We start from the raw sequence: 20,660 nt of genomic DNA on the forward strand, positions 1-20,660 counted from the left end.
ATTCAGGAATCAAATATTTATTTATCAATCGCTGGACACCTATTTGGAAGTTGAAAACAAAGATTTTAGCATTACAACAATTATTTAATGATCAATATGTTTTGATTTTAAATGTAGCCAGAAATGTAATCAGAAAGTAGCAACAGACCTTGTCAAGGAGTATTAACCCATATGGGAGAGGATGAGAACACATATACTGTACACTTATAATATGTGCAGCTGCAACGAGCACATCACTTCCTTTTCCACCCCAACATTCCAATCATTCCTGCCTACTAAAAGCTGCAGTGATATATTTGCTGACCACAAGAGGCCTATGTATGTACTCGAAGCTACATCCATGCTTTGTGAAGTATTGCCAGTTACACTGCCTAACTGAGTGTTTACCTTGTTTTCCTGTTTGCTGACCACGTGTATGATTCTGCCTGTTTGTCTTTGATTGTCTGGATTATCCCTTCTGATTTGGCTGCCTGATTGAACTGATATCTGTGTTTGGACCTATTGCCTGCCTGCCACTTTGCCTTTGGATTCTTCCTTATGTATGCTCACAGATTGGACTGTTTTTCTGGTATTGGCCCCCCCATTCTACGATATCTGTTTGTTTCTGATGCTGCTTAATAATCCTCTGCAAGAATCCATCTACTTTTGACTCTGTGTCCTCTTTACAGAATACTTCGTCAAACATGAATCCAGCTGAGGTAGCCAACCTGCAAGCAGCATTAGCTTACCAGACAGAAGCCATAAAGGGCTTTCAAGAGCAGCTTGTTCAACTCCGATCAGTCAATAAACATCTGACTACATCCGCTCACTACCTCCACCCTCGCTGAACACGGTAATCCTTGCTCTTCCTGACAAATTTGATGGATCTGCTGAACATCGTAGAGGCTTTATTCACCAAATCAGATTATACTTTGATCATCAAATAGAGAAGTTTGAGTCAGATGAAAAGAAGTGTGCATTTCTAATGACACTATTGACTGGCAAACCAATTGACTGGGCTTCTGCTGTATGGGATAGCGATGTACAAATTAAAACTTCTGTGGATTATTTTTCAACAATTGCGAGAAGTGTTTGAATATCCTGCTGGGGGCAAGAATACTGTATATCAACTCAACTACTTCACCTATCCCAGAACAACCACACAGCAGCTGATTATGCAGTCAAGTTTAGAACACTTCAAGCTCAGAGTTGTTGGAATGATATCTCTCTTAAGGCCGTGTTTCAGCAACGTCTCAGCCCCAAACTACAAATAGAGTTGGCATGCAAAGTAGATAATTTTTTGTTTTCTCAGTATGTGAACTTGGCCATACATGTTGACAATCTTATGAGACCAACTTATCAGCATATATGTGCAAGAGGAGTTCAACAGAGTCATTTAACCCCTGCATTCAATGTATCAATCAGCGATGAACCCATGCAACATGCAACTTCTCTAGGCTTTCTGAGGAAGAGAGAGCGAGATGTCGTCAGTTCTGCCTGTACTTTTACTGCAGCGAGGCAGGACAATGCAGCTCAGGATGTCCAAACAAGAGCCAAACTGCCTCTAGGGTAAATATTGAACATTTTGCATTACTTAGCAATAAGTCATTCAGACTTCCTGTTATCCAAAGAACTGAGAATTTTTGTTAATTTGACAGCAATGATCGATTCTGGAGCTGCCTTGAACCTGATCAACAAGGACATCACACAAATATATAACATCCCTGTCCAACCATGCACCCACCAATCAGTATCAAGGATTCACCATAGGAAAGGGAATAACTTGTCAAACTAAAATTCTGACACTTACTGTGGGACTATTTCATCAAGAATCCATTTGTCTGTACCTCATGGACTCCCCCCAGCATGACCTCGTCCTTGGATTTCCATGGCTAAGCGCTCACGATCCAAGCATCTCCTGGCAGCATGGTGAGCTCATTCATTGGTCCGATTTCTGTATGAATCATTGTCTTGCCACAAGCCCCCCATGTCTCGCAACCAGTGTGGAAACCCCCGAAACTAACCAGAATGTTGAAATCCCAACATGCTGCCATAACTTAATGGAGGTCTTCAGCAAAGTCAAAGATACCCAACTACCTCCCCATCGTCCTTGGGATTGTGCTATCGACCTCTTCCCTAACGCTATGCTCCCCCAAGAGTAAGATCTACCCTCTATCCCAAAATGAAAGTCAAGCCATGGAGGAATACATAACAGAGGCCCTGAATTCTGGCTTCATCTGACCTTCAACTTCACCGGCAGCTGCAAACTTTTTCTTCATCGAGAAAAAAGATTGTATTTGTGTATTTGAGTAAAATTTTATTTTGAGACCTTGTATCAATTACATAGGATTAAATGATGTAACTGTGAAATTCCGCTATACCCTTCCACTTTTACCCTCAGCTTTAGAACAATTACGTGAAGCTACCATTTACACCAAGCTAGATCTGCGAAGTGCCTACAATCTGATCAGGATCAAAGAGGGTGATGAGTGGAAGACTGCCTTTATCACCACCAGGGGGCACTATGAATATCAGGTAATGCCGTATGGCCTAGCTAACTCACCTGCCTTTTTTCAATCTTTCATCAATGAAATCTTTCGAGACCTGTTGAACCAATATGTTGTTGCATACAGTGTTTGGAATAACGGCGTTTAAAAGAACAGCTTTAGGTAACGACATTATTTTTTCAGTAACTGGGTAATCTAACTAATAACTTTTCCCGTCGTTACAACGCCGCTACCATTACTGAAAGTTAAATGCGGTGCGTTACTATGCATTGATTTAATAAACTATGCAATCCGAACATGCCTCTGGCTCACACAGCGAGTGTGGAGGTGGGTTAAAAACGAGATAAGCGATTATGATTGGCTAAGGCAGTCATGTGTTTCATGGTAGCCAACCAGAGCCAGTGTTTTTACACACATGCCGGCACGCTCGCCAGCGGCGCCAAACACACACACACACACACAAACACACGCAACAGCTACAAAGAGATTCGCAGCAGCAACAGAAATGGCGAGTCAGGAGCAATCCGATGAAAAGTTGCCATTTTCAAGGTGGAGATCTAAGCGCTACTTCAAATTCATTGTGGTCAAAGGCAAGAACTTGCATGTAATGTGTAGATGTAATGTGTGACACGCATCTAAAAAGCTAGTGGCCAAAAACACTTTTCTTAAAAAGATAATACTTGAAGTGCAGGATAAAACTCTTGCTGTCTTTTGACGTGCAATAAATGTATAAAGTTATGTATGAACACCTGTCTGTTCTACTCATTTCAACTGACTTGTGAAAACTGCTAAAAAAAAAAATTATTTGACATATAGCAACTTTTTTTTTTTTTTTACAGTAACGCAAATAGTTACTTTCCCTGGTAATGAGTTACTTTTATTATAGAGTAATTCAGTTACTAACTTGATTACTTTTTGGAACAAGTAGTGAGTAAATTCAGTTACTAACTTGATTACTTTTTGGAACAAGTAGTGAGTAACGTTCCCAACAGTGGTTGCATACATATATAACATGATAAATTCCAAATCAGAGGCAGAACACATCACTCATGTCAGAACAGTCTTTTCTTGGCTACTAGAGAATTAACTCTACGTCAAGGCAGAGAAATGCGAATTCCATGTCAAACTTCATTTCTAGGCTACCAAATAAGTCATCAAGGGGTGAAAATGGATACAACCAAAGTGAAAGCAGTCACCCAATGGCCTCAGCCCTCAACAGTGAAAGAACTTCAATGGTTTCTGGCATTTGCAAACTTCTAAAGACATATAATTTTTAACTATAGCATGATAGCATCACCTCTGACCTCTCTCTTGAAGGGAAAACCTACAAAAATTAGTGTGGACAGATGAAGCCAACAACACATTCAACTCCCTGAAAGAAAGATTCACCACAGCACCCATCTTAAAACATCCAGACCCCAATCTGCCCTTCATCGTGGAGATAGACTCATCCAATTTTGGAAGCAGGGCAGTACTTTCTCAACAACATGGTCAACCAAGCAAACTGTATCCTTCTGTATTCTTCTTCAGGAAATTCTTACGGCAGCCAAAAATAAACAAGGAACTTCTTTCCATGAAATCCCCCTTGAAGAATGGCGACACTGGCTAGAAGGTGGAGCACATTCATTCCAGATCATAACTGACCATAAAAACCTTGAATACATAAAGAGTGTAAAATGCCTGGACCCACGCCAAGCTTGAAGGTTGCGGTTCTTCAATCGCTTCCAGTTTACTGTAACCAATAGGCCAGGCAGTAAGAACAGCAAGGCAGACACTCTGTCAGTGGAGAGGTCATACTGTTTAGACAATGTCCACCCTGAATCCATTCGTCCACTATCCATTATCTTAGCTCCTGTAACTTGGGAAATCATGGAGGAAATTCAGAAAGAACATCAATCAGAACCAGCACCCTCCATTACCCACCTGGCAAACAATATGTACCACAAAGTTTATGCCTCCTTGTCCGTTCTGGCGGTCAGCAATTACAGCTATGTGAAATCATGCCAAGGAATTACCCTCAGGCCTCCTACAACGATTACCAATTCCCCAATGTCCCTGGTCTCACCTCTCGATAGATTTAGTCACTGATCTACCCCATTCAAATGGATTCACCACTATTCTAGTCATCACTTCTCCAAATCTTGCTATCTGGTACCATTAGAGGGACTCCCCACAGCCATGGAGACCGTAATGTAATGCTGTATTGGATGGTTGTTCTACAAGCTTAGTAAAAACAAACTACAGCTAGTCCAAAATGCAGCAGCAAGAGTTCTTACTAGAACCAGGAAGTATGACCATATTAGCCCGGTCCTGTCCACACTGCACTGGCTCCCTATCAAACATCGTATAGATTTTAAAATATTACTTATTGCTTATAAAGCCCTTAATTGTTCAGCACCTCAGTATTTGAATGAGCTGCTTTTACATTATAATCCTCTACATCTGCTATGTTCTTAAAACTCAGGCAATTTGATAATACCTAGAATATCAAAATCAACTGTGGGCGGCAGATCCTTTTCTTATTTGGCTCCTTAACTCTGGAATAACCTACCTAACATTGTTCGGGAGGCAGACACACTCTTGCAGTTTAAATCTAGATTAAAGACCCATCTCTTTAACCTGGCTTACACATAACATACTAATATGTTTTTAATATCCAAATCCGTAGAAGGATTTTTCGGCTGCATTAATTAGGTAAACCGGAACCAGGAACAATTCCCATAACACCCTATGTACTTGCTACATCATTAGAAGAATGGCGTCTATGCTAATATTAGTCTGTTTCTCTCTTATTTCCGAGGTCACCGTAGCCACCAGATCCAGTCCGTATCCAGATCAGAGGGTCACTGCAGTAACCCGGATCCAGTATGTATCCAGACCAGATGGTGGATCAGCACCTAGAAAGGACCTCTACTGCCCTGAAAGACAGCGGAGACCAGGACAACTAGACCCCCAGATACAGATCCCCTGTAAAGACCTTGTCTCAGACAACCACCAGAACAAGACCACAGGAAACAGATGATTCTTCTGCACAATCTGACTTTGCTGCAGCCTGGAATTGAATTGCTGGTTTCGTCTGGTCAGAGGAGAACTGGCCCCCTAACTGAGCTTGGTTTCTCCCAAGGTTTTTTCTCCATTCTATCACCAATGGAGTTTCGGTTCCTTGCCGCTGTCGCCTGTGGCTTGCTTAGTTGGGTTCACTTCATCTACAGTGATATCATTGACTTGATTTGCAAATAAATGTACAGATACTATTTAAACTGAACAGAGATGACATCACTGAATTCAATGATGAACTGCCTTTAACTGTCATTTTGCAATATTGACACACTGTTTTCCTAATGAATGTTGTTCAATTGTTTTGATGCTATTTATTTTGTTTAAAGCGCTATATAAATATAGGTGACTTGACATGACTTGACAGAGGCACCCAATTCACTTCTCAGGTTTGGAGGACCTTCTGTAAGCACCTTGATATCAACATCAGCATTACCTCAGGTTATCACCCTCAAGCAAATGGCCAAGTGGAGCGTCTGAATCAAAAAATCAGCAGATACCTCCAAACATACTGTAGTAGAGAATAACATCGTTAGTCAGAATTCCTGCCCTGGGCAGAATATGCCCAGAATTAATTGGTTCACTCATCTACAGGTACAAACCCCTTCAAGTGTGTCCTAGGCTTCCAACCCCCCCTGTTCCCTTGGTCTGGAGAACCCTCATCAGTCCCAGCAGTGGACAAATGGATTCGGCACAGTGAAAAGGAATGAGACAGTGCTTACATCAATCTGCAGAGATTATTGAGAACTCAGGAACTGCAGGCTAAGCGACGCCGCTGCCAACATCCTCCTTATCAACCTGGACAATGGGTCTGACTCTCCACCAGAGATCTCAAGTTGTGGCTACCAAGCAGGAAGCTCAACCCAAGGTATTTGGGCCCTTTTAAAATTCTACGAAGAATTAATGAGTTCACTTACCAATTAGAGCTTTTGCAAATTACCATATCTTTCCCTTCTTTCATTTTTTGCCTGGCCCCAACAATGCTCAAGAGCTACCACTGCCATTGAACATTGACGGTGTCCCTGTTTATAGGGTAAACCTGATGTTGGACTCGAGGTGCAGAGGGAGTCAGCTCCAGTATCTGGTGGACTGGGAGGGCTACGGACCTGAGGAGAGATCATGGGTAGCAGCCCGTGACATTCTGGACCAATCTCTCAACGAGGAGTTTCATCGAGCCAGACCCGACCGACCTAATACGTGGTCAGACTGTTTGCTGACCACGTGTATTATTCTGCCTGTTTGTCTATGATTGTCCGGATTATCCCTTCTGATTTGGCTGCCTGATTAAACTAATATGTGTTTTTTTTTTTAATTGCTGCAAATACCTGTTTAGTGAAGCCAATACCGCTTCTAGGCATAGGCAAGCTAGAGCTCCACCAGCAGGCCTGGCACAACATATAGCAAGAATGTAAATGTATAAAGAGTGGCATGGCCACCTCAAAATATTATTTCCGCCCCCACTGGATCCCCCAACATCATTGGGCTATAGAGTACTGTCAATTTGACAATGCCTGTATGCTATTGGATCAGAGCGCTGTCAATTGCTGCCGGATTGTTGTATGCAAAATTTGCATTTGGAGGGCTCAAGTCACCAACACCATTAGATCAGTGGGTTCTGTCATTGCTTTGGCAAAGTAATGCTTTTTTTCATGAAATAAAGCTATGTTCAAAGGCCAATTTAAATTATTGGTATAGTAAAAAGTGCAGAAAATGTGTATTTTGTTGAACAGTAGTCTATTTGTGCAAGTCAAGAAATCATGCTGCAAAATTGGTCCAAAATGTATGCGTTTTTCCACCAACTAATTGTAGTTCTAAAACTAAAGGATCAAAGGAGTGAAATTATTTCCTTATGAAATTAACTAAAAAAACTCAGGAACTCACAAAAAACAGATGCCATGCAACAAAACAAAACTTATATGGAGAAGAAATCTACCCTCTCTGTCTCTCCCTCTTTTCCCCCAAAAGGATTCACTCATGCCGCGTTTCCACCGAAATTACCCGGAACATTTGTACCAGGAACTTTTTCCCCAGGAACTTTGTTTCCCCCAGACCTGTTGCTTTCTGCATTTCCACCGCGGTGCAAAGTACCGGGAAGATTAGGCAAATAGACTGGTGGCGTAGGTCTGTGCTTGTTTCTCAATACAAATTACGCTGATTTTGGATGTGCATCCTTGGTAGTTAAGACTTTGTGCATTCGACTGGGGGGGTGTGATGTCCGTGACGACGCAAATCCGGTAAATCTGCAAACAGCAGCGTACTTGATAACTTCAGTCAGCTGACCATGGCTACTGCAATTTTCCTCTCTGTATATTTACAACAAAACAAAATAGGATATCAAATACCACTGCCTCCTTTCGTTTTCACTTGAACATAATAACATACGCAGAAATGTACTTAGTCTAGGGATATGTGAATATATATACAGCCATTACAATGAAACAAAATTAACATATAAATAAATTGAATACAGACCAAAGATAACCTGTTATATTTACCCAAAACAAATTATATTTTATATTGAACCACTAAAGAGACATCAAAGCCAGCGGCACATATCAGAAGGTCTAGCCGAGGTGAGGCTGCTCTCGGTAGATACATAAGCACTGAGCTCTCGCTGATTGCATGGAGATCACCGTCTAAGAGATCGGTGAAACACATTTTTAAATAAGCGCTGTCTTTATAAACAAACCACAGATTTTTGTTTTAAGCAACTACATTATTACCTGAAATACTTTTAAAATTACATTTCATGTCACAATAACAGTAATATTTTAAAAATGATCAGAATAAATGGTGGTTGACCTCAATCAATGCTGCATGAATTCAACCAATCAGGATGTTTAGCGCCCAAGTCCCGCCCCCAAAAGTTCCGGAACTTTGAAAAAGTACTACCTCGCCAGCAGGGACTTTCTGAGGGGCACTTTTTTACCCAGAACTTTATTTAGTTCCTGGTTCCTGCGGTGGAAACACACCAAGTACCAGGCCAAAGTCCCTAGTTCCTGGGTAAAGTTCCTACGGTGGAAACGTGGCATCAGAGTTCATTAAGAATATGTTTATCCCACACATCATGTATTTTGTGAACCTGTTGTTTTTCCCCTTTGTCGTGTTCGGTATAATTTTAAAGGTCTCTGTGCAATTGGTGAATTGGTCTTAATTTGACAGTTATCACTTGTCTTATGAGAAATATTAAACACCTTTGTAGACCCCGGAGCACATGAATCTAAAAAAAACAAAAGGTCTTTTATGTTTTTTAACTGATTTCTTTGTTTTTGTTCTGGGAGTGTTTAAGGGAAAGTTGTAAATCAGTCATTGTGATTCTGTAACCAGATCAGTCCATAGTGTGGAGTGCATTATCATATGTCTCTTCCTGGAGTCAGGTATACATTTCATTTTTAATAAAAAAAACTACTGTTTTCGCGCCTTTCGGATGTGGGTATTTCTGGTGCTACTCTTTCCTGGTTCTCCTCTTATCTCTCTGACAGACTGTTTTACATTTCACTTCAGAATATTCGCTTACCCACTGTCCCCCTGAAGCAAGGTGTCCCTCAGGGATCCGTTCTTGGGCCATTATTATTTATAATTTATATAATACCTCTTGGTCAGATCTTCCGCCGTCATGGTTTTAATTATCATTTTTACGCTGACGACATTCAATTATATACTACCTGTACATCAACTTTATCTTTCTCAACTGACAAAATCTCTGCTTGTGTGCATGAAATAAAAGATTGGCTTCATTCAAATTTTCTAAAACTTAACATGGACAAAATTTTCACTGGACCTTCATCACTCACTAATAAAATTCCTACTAACTTCACCTGTGAGATCGCCGGCTCTCTTATCAAACCATCTAGTACTGTTAAAAATCTTGGTGTAATTTTTAAATCCTGTCTATCTTTCCACTCTCACATTAATTCCATCACTAAATTGGCATTCTTTCATCTACGTCGTATCGCTCAGCTCTGTCCCTTTATCAGTATCTCAGCTGCTGAAACTGTCATCCATGCATTGGTCACCTCACGTCTTGATTACTGGAATGCACTTTTCATTGGCCTACCAGCTAGCTCCATTTCCAAATTACAATTACATTCAAAACTCTGCTGCCAGACTACTCACCCACACCAAGCGTTCTGCACATATTTCCCCAATTCTGCATGATCTTCACTGGCTTCCTGTGGCTTACCGTATTAAATTCAAAATTCTCCTTCTCGCTTTTAAGTCTCTGCATGGCCTTGCTCCCCCCTACCTCTGTAACCTGCTTCTCCCCTTCACCCCTACTCGCTCTTTACGATCCGCTAATTCCAGCCTCCTCGTTGTCCCTCGGCATCGCCTTGCTTCAATGGGGGGCAGATCATTCAGTGTTGTTGCGCCCAAAATGTGGAACTCTCTCCCCCCATCACTCCGTTTTGTTAACACTATCTCTTAATTCAAATCTATGCTCAAAACACACCTATTTTCTGAATGTTATAGGTCTTAGGTTTTTTTTTTTTTTTTTTTTACCCAATTCTCTCTTACTGTACTTGCACTCTCATTTGCCTATTGTTGTTCTGTCTGCTCTCTTTGTCAATTGTCTTTATTTTAGTTTGTTTATTGTAAAGTGTCCTTGAGCTCTGGAAAGGCGCTATATAAAACTTATTATTATTATTATTATTATTATTATTATTATATGTAACGATGTTAAAATTGTTTCTCTCCTGCGTGGAGCATTTGGCTATTTTTCATATAGCTACAGTAAACCATTTACTGGAGCACTGTCTCCATGCGGCTACAATGTGATTCACAATTGCAGCTTCTAATTGTTCAATTATGTAATTGGCATGATACAATTTTTACTGACTATTATTAAATTGTTATATTTGATTTATTCTGATCTCTTCTAATCTATATTTTTTCAAGTACGGTGCAAGTAATAGACTGAATACGCATTAAACCTTCGAACAGGCTGCTGGATTCCACTCTTTTGGGCCGGCGTGTGGATTCTTACAGTGTGTCGTGTGTTCACATATAAAACTTTAATGGCAAGTTAAAAAATATTGGTATAGTAAACTTTTTTAATTTACAAAATCAATACATCCTTTATTAAACCACTTTAATCAATTTAACGCATCATTACGCAAGTGTTGAAATGCAAAATTAATTTAAAGTTTTTGAGTGAAGCTGTCGTCTATCCTTCTTAAACCCATTCGTTTCTTTGGAAGTGCTGAGAGCTCAGTGAACCAACAACAGCACTTGTGGAGAATGATCAAATTTAATTATTTAATTATTTTTCATGATAATTATTTTGTACATTATTTTGTTCAACAGAAGTTGATTTTAAAATGCAAAGTTAAAAAATAATAATTAAAGCTCTGTAAACACTTGCATTTTTACAACACTGTAAGTATTAAGTCACAAACTTGTGGTCTTCATGCTCTTTTGAACTGTTGGACCACATACAGGAAATACATCATATAAGTAAGTGATTACGTGCAAAGGCCGCAAGTGCAGGTATATGTACAAGGGGATTGATTTGTTTGGTTTTTGTACTGAAATTTTTAGAAAGACAACGAGAGAGACAGAGACACAGAGAATGAAAGAGAAAGAGAGAGAGAGAGAGAGAGAGAGGGCTTGTGTAAATTAGGCTGCAGCAGAGTCTCTAAACAGCGCTGTTATTACCTCACTAGTGAGAAATGTCATGTGTATTTACTTTCGAAAATCCTCTGTCATGTTGTTGTTTTTGTTTATCCTGTCATTTCTGTTATTACAGCTTTACATTTACAATTTTCATTCAGCCTTTTTTGTTCAGACCAATGCGAAAATCAAATAGATTTTATTTTTTTGTTGTAAATCTTAACATGTATGTGGAAAACAAGATAATACATATTCTAAAATGCCCATTATTGACCTTCTATGAAAATGAGTTAAAGACTGAAATGTGAGGTTTATAATTTCATATTTTATTTCTTGTAGATAACGCGTTGTGTTGTAAGTCACAAAACCAATATTATCAGATCATTTAAAATCCATCATTTTTAATATTAGTATTTTAATGTTAATGCAAACAAAAACTGCATAGTGCCAATTTTATTTGTTTGTTGGTTTTCGATATTAAACAGTTGCTTAAAGCTGCGGTAGGGAACTTTTGACGCTCTAGCGGTTAATAAACAGAACTGCTTGTGTCTTGCGGAAGAACATCGTAGCCGGAACTACTTCTCTCTGTTTATGTCTATGAAGAATCACAAAGGTACTGGGTTACTCCGCCGCGGTTTCCCTGAAGCAATCTAAAATAGTCCGAATATAAACACTTATTATAGGTGCACCCTAGTGATTCAGGACAAGCCAAAAACATGGTTTGAAAAATGGATTCGTAAAATTTATATAATAAGCGAGTACACCTTGAAAAATGGATTCATGGTGTACTCGCTTATTATATAAATTGTACTCATTGAACACAAGTTACGGACCGCAGCTCTGATTGGTTGTTTTCTTACCAGGAGCGATGGAGTTTCTGCAAATAGCAATAGGACACTGGGAGGAGCCAGAGGAGCTTGATTTTTTTCACAGATTATCTGTCTCATATTCTACTGTCAGGACATAATGACAGGTTTAATAAATATGTTAAAAATATTTTTTTTACAAAAGTTCCCTACAGCACCTTTAATTTATTTTCCTTAAAGGATGTTAATAAAGTAATTTTCTGAAAATATTATGTTCTTAGTGTTTTTTTTTTTGTTTTTGTTTTTTGTTGTTGTTTTTTTTTCACCAGGAAGAGACTGTCATATTAAGATTTTACTAAAACTGACTCAAGTTAGACCAAAATGTCCCCCTGAATTAATGACTGTGTTTGAATGAATGACTTGAAAAAATGCATGCATGTTAATTGCAGAACACAATTTATCATTCACAATCTTTCAACCACTTGTAAATATATGTAAAAAAAAAAAATTAGTTTAAGACAAACCCCTGCGTAAAGTATGTACAGTACCACACCCAGCAGGTATTTACTTCTGTTTTATTTTTCATTGTAGAAACTACCTCCAATGCATAATCAATATATGAATATGGAGAAACCTGCACATAAATAAATGGTGGAAAGATATCTGATGACTTCTACTCCATGACCAGATTGCTGAAGAGGTTAACACCATTAAAGGACTGGAATTTAGTGTTGCAGGCTGCAACATCACCATTTCTGGGAAGGCTCACTATACTGTGCCTAATTTTTTCATTTGGAGAAAATGTTTTTTTTTTTTTTTTTTACGTTGGAGACTTAGTTCTTTGGAGTCCAGTTGTGTTTGAAAGAGCTTTCCGTGGAAAACTGAGGTGATCTTGGCAAGCAGAAAACACTTTGTTTTAAATTGAATCATGATTCTGCTTCCCCCAATTTCTGTTTTCACAGCCGTTCAGTGCAAACATTTAGAAGAGCTTGATTAAGTGCTTGAGAATGTCATCTCTTGTGTTTGGTAACACAAATCATGCATTCTAATACTAATATCTACTAAAGAGCAGAGCATTAAGGATGTTTACCTTTGACATTTTGTCTTTCTTGTGCTACATTTTTCATTTCAGTGAGTCAGAGTTTTCAGTTCTTCTCTGTTGCTGCAATGGTTCTGTTAAAAAGAACTGCAACATGACACATGCAAAATAAAAGCTATGCGCAATATAAGTTTTGACAGATAATGGTATCTGAATGTACTGTACTAAACACATTTTTTCACATTTTCTGGATTTCCAGCATGCTCAGTGTTGGTGCCTTTCTTCATCATATCAGAATAGAATGGAATTTACTGTTTTAGTTTTATGCATCATGTTGTGCACCATGTTCTACTGTCTGAGTTACAGTAACTTATATTTCTATTAACCCTGTAAATACTGAAATAAAATAATAGTGAGAAAAATCTAATTTTCTGTATTTTTTTTTTTCTTTTTTTATTCAAGTTTGCTTTTTTATATTAGCCCAAACTGAGCAAAACTATGCAATTTGGTACAGATACTGATATTTAAATGGACAAAAAAAATTAAATGACATTCTGATAATTTATAATGTAAATCAATAATTTTTTAATAACAATAAAACATTTTTTTTCAAATGATATAAATACCAATCACACTATAACTCTCAAACATGTCTTAAAATTATATTTAAATGCATAGTTGATCAAAGCTCTGTACACTGTTAAATTGTTTTTTATATTTTTTAAATAAAATTAAGATTATTGGAGTATGTTTTACAAGAAAATACTATTTCAGTTTTCAAACACAAAGCAGTTTTACAGTTATACTTAAAGGCGTTTTGTTTGCTAAAAATAAACTGTCATTCAGATGACAAAAGGAATGTAGAAGCTTGTGTGCAACATATTTGTTTGTGATGATAAATTAGAGGCATTAGAAATGTGCATATATATATATATATATATATATATATATATATATATATATATATCTGTGTGTGTGTGTGTGTGTGTGTGTGTGTTTATTAGGTCAATTGACATTTGGTAGCAGTTATACTGTTTATAAATTATTTTATTATCAAGGGAAATTAAAGATACAGTTCGTAGGAAGAGAAGAATGCTGAGAAATCATAATTGCACAATAACCTTGTGCATGTTGTGTGGGAGGGACTGTCTTTAAAAGGGAGAGTGCAGGGCGCTGTATTCTCATAACCTACAGACTACAGCTTTTTCATCTCTTCATTAGTGTTGCTCTGCACAGTACTGGCTCAGAAAAATGAAACTCACAGTATCAGCTTTCGTGCTTTTGATCTGCACAGTTGCACTGCTGTCCACAACAGAGGGTAAGCAGACTAACATTAATTTATCATGCGTTTTGACATTTTGATGAATATTTCATGCTAATCTTACAGGACTTTTCTCTCTCTCTGTCGCTGCAGGAAGACCTGTTCGCCCACAGCTACGTTGCAACTGCCCTCAAATGCATTCAGCTCCAGCAATTCCAGCTAATAAAATACTCTCATTGAGGGTTATTTCCGCTGGACCACATTGCAAACACGAGGAGATCATGTGCGTGTGAAACACTTCACATACAGACATCTAAAGTGCACTACCAGTCAAAACATGATTTTTTTTTAAAGCATCAAAAAAACAAAAAAGAGTGATTAGTTAACTAAAACCAATATATATATATTTTTTTTTTTTTTTTTTTTTTAAATGACAAAAACAAAACAGCAAAGTTTAAATTTAAAAGTTCTTTACGATCAATAGTGTACAAAAATTTAAGTGGTAGTGTGATGCTTCATGGATAGTACACCTAAATGAATGAAATTTGGTCATTTTTCACCTTCAGCCTGTATGAGTTATAGCTTCACCAATGGAGAGATTTAGCAGAATGCCTGAGCTGTTCTTTAAAGTTTATTTAATTTTCTTTTATTAAATTATAAAAGTCTTGCTTTTTGCCTGACAGTTGTCTTTGTATTTTTGGATTAACAGTTCTGTTAGAATGATGCAGTCAGAATGTGACTCGTGTATCATTTTATGCAGTGGTTAAGAGTAATTCTATCAATTTTAAAGAATGACATAATTTGTTACTTACAGTGCCAAAATGAAGAAAGGAGAGATGTGTCTTGATCCTACGAAAGACTGGGTGATTTCTCTCAAAGAAGAGTAAGTTCTTGTTTATGATGGCTATAATTATCCGTCTTAAAATGATTCATGATGTGAATTGTATATAAAATGTTTTCATTGCATCACTTTGGTACACCTTCAGACACTAACACGTTTCTTCATGTTTGCAGAATCAACAAGAGAAACATCAAGAGTCAACAATGAATGAATATCACGGTTCAAAGAGCGACTGAAGAAACTGATTCAACTTCTACTGTAATAGAGTTTCCTCATCTCTGGGTGATACATGAAGTATCGATTGTGAAAATGTGCTACCACTTGTTTATTAAAAGTAAACTTGAACAAACTTAATTTTATTTTATTAAATTATATTTATTGTTATTGTGTCACTGAATTGTCTTTTTATATACTCATGTAGCTTTGTATTGTTTTTAAATTAATGCACACTTATAATAAAAAGTGTCATAATGGATATTTTAGCTGGTCTTCATTGTGCGTTTTTGGCACTGCGCATTGTGACATTACAGTATCATTCCCTGAGCTGTGAATTTCACAGAAAAAAAAAGTTTTTTAATTAAAACTTTCCTCTGCAGAACCCAAAATGAGACAGTCTGAAAAATTCTATTTTTATTTGCATGCGTTATAGAAAACTTAGATTTAAAAAATAGGCCATATAACTTATCCACTGTAAATGTTTTTTGTAGATGTCTGTGATAATCCACAAAACAAGCTCTTTTTTGAGTAACAGATAGTCCTTTTTTTTGTCTTAGTAAGATTGAATTAATTGCTTAGTATTCTAATCAAATCAGAGATGCTCACAAGTCTCTGAGCTAGAGTCCAAGTCAAGTCTCAAGTCTCTGAGCTAGAGTCCAAGTCAAGTCTCAAGTCTCTTTATTATATTAAGTCTCTGGTTATAATAAATGTTGCATCACGTACAGCGACCCATCCAAGCTGCTTAGAACACTGCATAGCTATATATAAGGAATTCAAAGCATGTAATATGTTATTATGACAACTCTATCTATTAGCATACAATATCAACTTTGATTTTGGTAAATAATCAGTGTAAACAGGCTATTGCAACATGACAAAAACACCAAGAATGCTTTACTTTTAAGTTAATATCTGTATTTTGCATTTATGGATTCAGTAATGGCCTTCTGTCTGTCCTGGCTGTATAGCTGCACACCTCTTGTCTGGCTTAAGAATGAACAAAGCTACGCTGACTTATGTTATTCATACAATACCTACTCACAAATAAACATCAAAAACAAAGCCGGCTGCAATGAATTTCTGTGCAAAACAGCTTTTACTACAAACACTTCCACACAAGAACATTGTTATCAAGCAAGAACATTTTGATAGAGAACCAAAAATATTTAAAGTAGATAAAATTAGAATAAATAAAATGGAAATGTCTACATACTATTACTACTGTAAACTTTGCAAATAGGACATCAGCCCCTTCAACTCAATGAACAATAACAAAGTGGGCTGCAATGAATATCTGTGCAAAACGTCATGGCTCCGCTCCTACCCATTGACAGAGGCACGCAGGTTTTTTTCCACTGGAGTACTCATGTGAAGGATGCGTGCACAACTAATAACTAATATCATCACGCTATAAAGGGTTGGCCTGCGCTGGGTGCGCCCCTCCCCCTATAACTGTTCTGTCTCGCGGAGGAGCTCATTTGTGTGCATCTGTGTGAAACACGCGCTCTGAAACACGCATAGGAAAAAAGAGCGACAGAAAGAACGGCTCCCTTCCAGCCGTGACTCGGCTCCCATCGTTCATGTTTATGAGCCGTTCAAAAGAATCGGTTCGTTCGCGAACGTCACAACTCTAACAGCGAGCTCATCTGACGTTTACTAAAAATTAACATTGTTCACGAGTCCCGGAGCTCGAGTCCGAGTCGAGTCTGAAGTCTTTCGAGGACGAGTCTCAAGTCGAGTCTGAAGTCACTGTTTGTGCGACTTAAGTCGCACTCGAGTCCGAGTCTCAAACTCGAGTCCCCATCTCTGAATCAAATAAACGTTCCTCAAAACCCTGAGGATTATATTTGATACTTACTTAAACATGATTTTTCAAAAAATACGGTAGAAAAAGATAATCAAGGAAACCTGCTTCAGTCCAGTAAGTGTTCAGTAGTCCAATCTAGAATTATTACTAATAATATAAAAGTTATTCATATATTTACCTCACGAATATCAGTATATATTTCACAGCAGAAAGACATGTGGAACACAAGCTCTGACGGTTTTACAGTTATACATACAGGTCCTTCTAAAAAAATTAGCATATTGTGATAAAAGTTCATTATTTTCCATAATGTAATGATAAAAATTTAACTTTCATATATTTTAGATTCATTGCACACCAACTGAAATAGTTCAGGTCTTGTATTGTTTTAATACTGATGATTTTGGCATACAGCTCATGAAAACCCAAAATTCCTATCTCAAAAAATTTGCATATCATGAAAAGGTTCTCTAAACGAGCTATTAATCTAATCATCTGAATCAACTAATTAACTCTAAACACCTGCAAAAGATTCCTGAGGCTTTTAAAAACTCCCAGCCTGGTTCATTACTCAAAACCGCAATCATGGGTGAGGCTGCCGACCTGACTGCTGTCCAGAAGGCCATCATTGACACCCTCAAGCGAGAGGGTAAAACAGAGAAAGAAATTTCTGAATGAATAGGCTGTTCCCAGAGTGCTGTATCAAGGCACCTCAGTGGAAAGTCTGTGGGAATGAAAAAGTGTGGCAAAAAACGGTGCACAACGAGAAGAGGTGACCGGACCCTGAGGAAGATTGTGGAGAAGGACCGATTCCAGACTTTGGGGGACCTGCGGAAGCAGTGGACTGAGTCTGGAGTAGAAACATCCAGAGCCACCGTGCACAGGCGTGTGCAGGACATGGGCTACAGAGAAGCAGCACTGGACTGTTGCTCAGTGGTCCAAAGTACTTTTTTCGGATGAAAGCAAATTTTGCATCTCATTCTGAAATAAAGGTGCCAGAGTCTGGAGGAAGACTGGGGAGAAGGAAATGCCAAAATGCCTGAAGTCCAGTGTCAAGTACCCACAGTCAGTGATGGTTTGGGGTGCCATGTCAGCTGCTGGTGTTGGTCCACTGTGTTTTATTAAGGGTCAATGCAGCTAGCTATCAGGATATTTTGGAGCACTTTATGCTGATCTGCTGAAAAGCTTTATGGAGATGAAGATTTCGTTTTTCAGCACGACCTGGCACCTGCTCACAGTGCCAAAACCACTGGTAAATGGTTTACTGACCATGGTATTACTGTGCTCAATTGGCCTGCCAACTCACCTGACCTGAACCCCATAGAGAATCTGTGGGATATTGTGAAGAGAAAGTTGAGAGACGCAAGACAGAACACTCTGGATGAGCTTAAGGCCGCTATCGAAGCATCCTGGTCCTCCATAACACCTCAGCAGTGATTGACTCCATGCCACGCCGCATTGATGCACACTTTTCTTTTATTGGTCGGATGAAATATGCAAATTTTTTGAGATAGGAATTTTGGGTTTTCATGAGCTGTATGCCAAAATCATCAGTATTAAAACAATAAAAGACCTGAAATATTTCAGTTGGTGTGCAATGAATCTAAAATATAAGAAAGTAAAATTTTTATCATTACATTATGGAAAATAATGAACTTTTATCACAATATGCAAATCTTTTGAGAAGGGCCTGTACAGTCGGCATCTAGTCATAGTTGGGGGCATGGCGAGGGTGGAGTCGGCGTGGGGGAAAACACAGCGAACATCGTGTATATTTGAATTACAAAAATACACATAATGAGCGCTCATTCCCAGAGATGCGCTTACAACAATTGCAGTCTCTTTTAACTTTAATATTCATATACACTAGTCCATATCGATATTTGATTAATTGTACAGCCCTACTTTAGATTTATTCATTTAAAAATAGCCAAATTCCGTGACGTTCTCCAGTTCCATTTTTGACTGGATCCCGCGATTCGATCTGTGTCGCTTCGCAAACACAGACGGGTGAATTTATGAATGAAAGTGTAAAAGTTCTGACACAAAACAAAGTTGTTACGTATCCTTACACTTTTTTATGTGGGTATACGGAAATCCTTGGCCTTTTCTAGTGGTATCACGTAGAGTACACCTCTTAGCAGACGCGTTTTCATGCGAGTTTAGGTTCGACACTAGGCTAACGTTACATAGTTTTGCTTCAAGTAGAATGATAAGGCTAATTATGTATGCATTCCACTTTCTAAAACAATCTTACTGTCACGGTGTCTGGTCTGTGTTTCCCTGGGTGTCCACTAGTGGTCTCACTTCCCCACAGGCACCTCACCGCAGGCACTACATTTCCCACATACCCTTGTCCCTTCATCACAGTTAATTGCACACCTGCTATTGCACTCAGCTGTCTCCACTTCCTTCGTTATCCTATCTATATAAACCGGTCTGTTTTCTATCTGTGTCATGGAGTCCTTATTTTCCATCACCCAGTCATGTTCACTTGTTTTCTCTAGTTTCCTGTTTATTTTGTTTCCTGACTGATTTCATGGTTTTGACCCCCTGCTTGTTTTGGATATTGATTTTTGGATACCCATTAAACACACTGCTCTTGGATCTCTCCTCTCCTGTGTCCTATCGTTACAGAAGGACTCCATCCAGATCTAATCCAGCGGTGTGGGATTTTGTGTCCATTCCCCAGCCAGCATGGAGGAGCGGAGGAGAAGATTCCTAAAATTAACCACCCTCCGTCAAAAGGGGAATGAGGTGGGTGGTGTGGCACAAGAGTTCTGGACCTTGGCGGTAGGATTGGGCTATAATGATGCGGCCTTGAAAAACTTTTTCAACGTCTGTCTGGACAACCCTGTGCCAGAGAGTGAAATGAATGAGCTGTCCAACTCCCTCTTGGTCTCCTTGTTTTTGTTTTTTGCACTTCCTGTCTCTGTTTCCATCTATTACCTGGCCCTCCATTCCTACCCCTGGTCCTGTGCCGGTCCTCCTCCCTCTTGGTCTCTGTGTTCCTTGGTTTGTTCTTGTATTCAGGTGGAGCATCTGATAGCTGCTCCATAGAGGAGGGGGTAATGTCACGCTGTCTGGTCTGTGTTTCCCTGGGTGTCCACTACATTCTTCTGTTGTCTAAATGATAGTTCATATTAAAGGGCAAGAACACTTTTAAGTAACAAATGCCCCCCTTCAGGTGTGGTACACTTTATTTATTATTTTTTTTTGGTCACACTTTATTTTAGGGTCCAATTCTCACTATTTACTAACCCTTAACTATGACTTTTGCCTCAATTAACTCCTTATTTGCTGCTTATTAATAGTTTATAAGGTAGTGGTTAAGTTTAGGGTATTGGGTAGGATAAGAGATGTCATGCGTTATATGTTCTTTATAAGCACTAATAAACAGCCAATTTGTTAATAATAGACATGCTAATAAGCAACTAGTTATTGGTGTGAATTGGACCCTATACTAAAGTGTTACCTTTTTTTTTTTTTTGACAATCATTGTTTATGTAAAATAAACAGAATATGCATTCCCTTGTG

General features: G+C 38.5%; 1 protein-coding gene across 1 annotated transcript; it reads left to right on the top strand.

Annotated features, from left to right (window-relative positions):
- Positions 1-14,181: 14,181 nt before the first annotated feature.
- LOC128016361 (interleukin-8) lies at positions 14,182-15,575 on the top strand. The gene is made up of 4 exons (XM_052600843.1): positions 14,182-14,316; positions 14,413-14,542; positions 15,074-15,142; positions 15,274-15,575. Exons 1-4 carry the CDS (start codon positions 14,250-14,252, stop codon positions 15,305-15,307), a joined length of 300 nt encoding a protein of 99 aa, XP_052456803.1. The 5' UTR covers positions 14,182-14,249; the 3' UTR covers positions 15,308-15,575.
- Positions 15,576-20,660: the final 5,085 nt, after the last annotated feature.

Source organism: Carassius gibelio, chromosome A7, assembly GCF_023724105.1.
Source record: "Carassius gibelio isolate Cgi1373 ecotype wild population from Czech Republic chromosome A7, carGib1.2-hapl.c, whole genome shotgun sequence".
Taxonomy (NCBI): domain Eukaryota; kingdom Metazoa; phylum Chordata; class Actinopteri; order Cypriniformes; family Cyprinidae; genus Carassius; species Carassius gibelio.

What these genes read in the sequence shown, in the direction of transcription:
- LOC128016361 (XM_052600843.1), top strand. Translation starts at nt 14,250, where the DNA reads ATGAAACTCACAGTATCAGCTTTCGTGCTTTTGATCTGCACAGTTGCA. An exon ending in ACTGCTGTCCACAACAGAGG is followed by an intron (nt 14,317 to 14,412) that starts GTAAGCAGACTA and finishes CTGTCGCTGCAG; the next exon opens with GAAGACCTGTTCGCCCACAG. An exon ending in TGCAAACACGAGGAGATCAT is followed by an intron (nt 14,543 to 15,073) that starts GTGCGTGTGAAA and finishes TGTTACTTACAG; the next exon opens with TGCCAAAATGAAGAAAGGAG.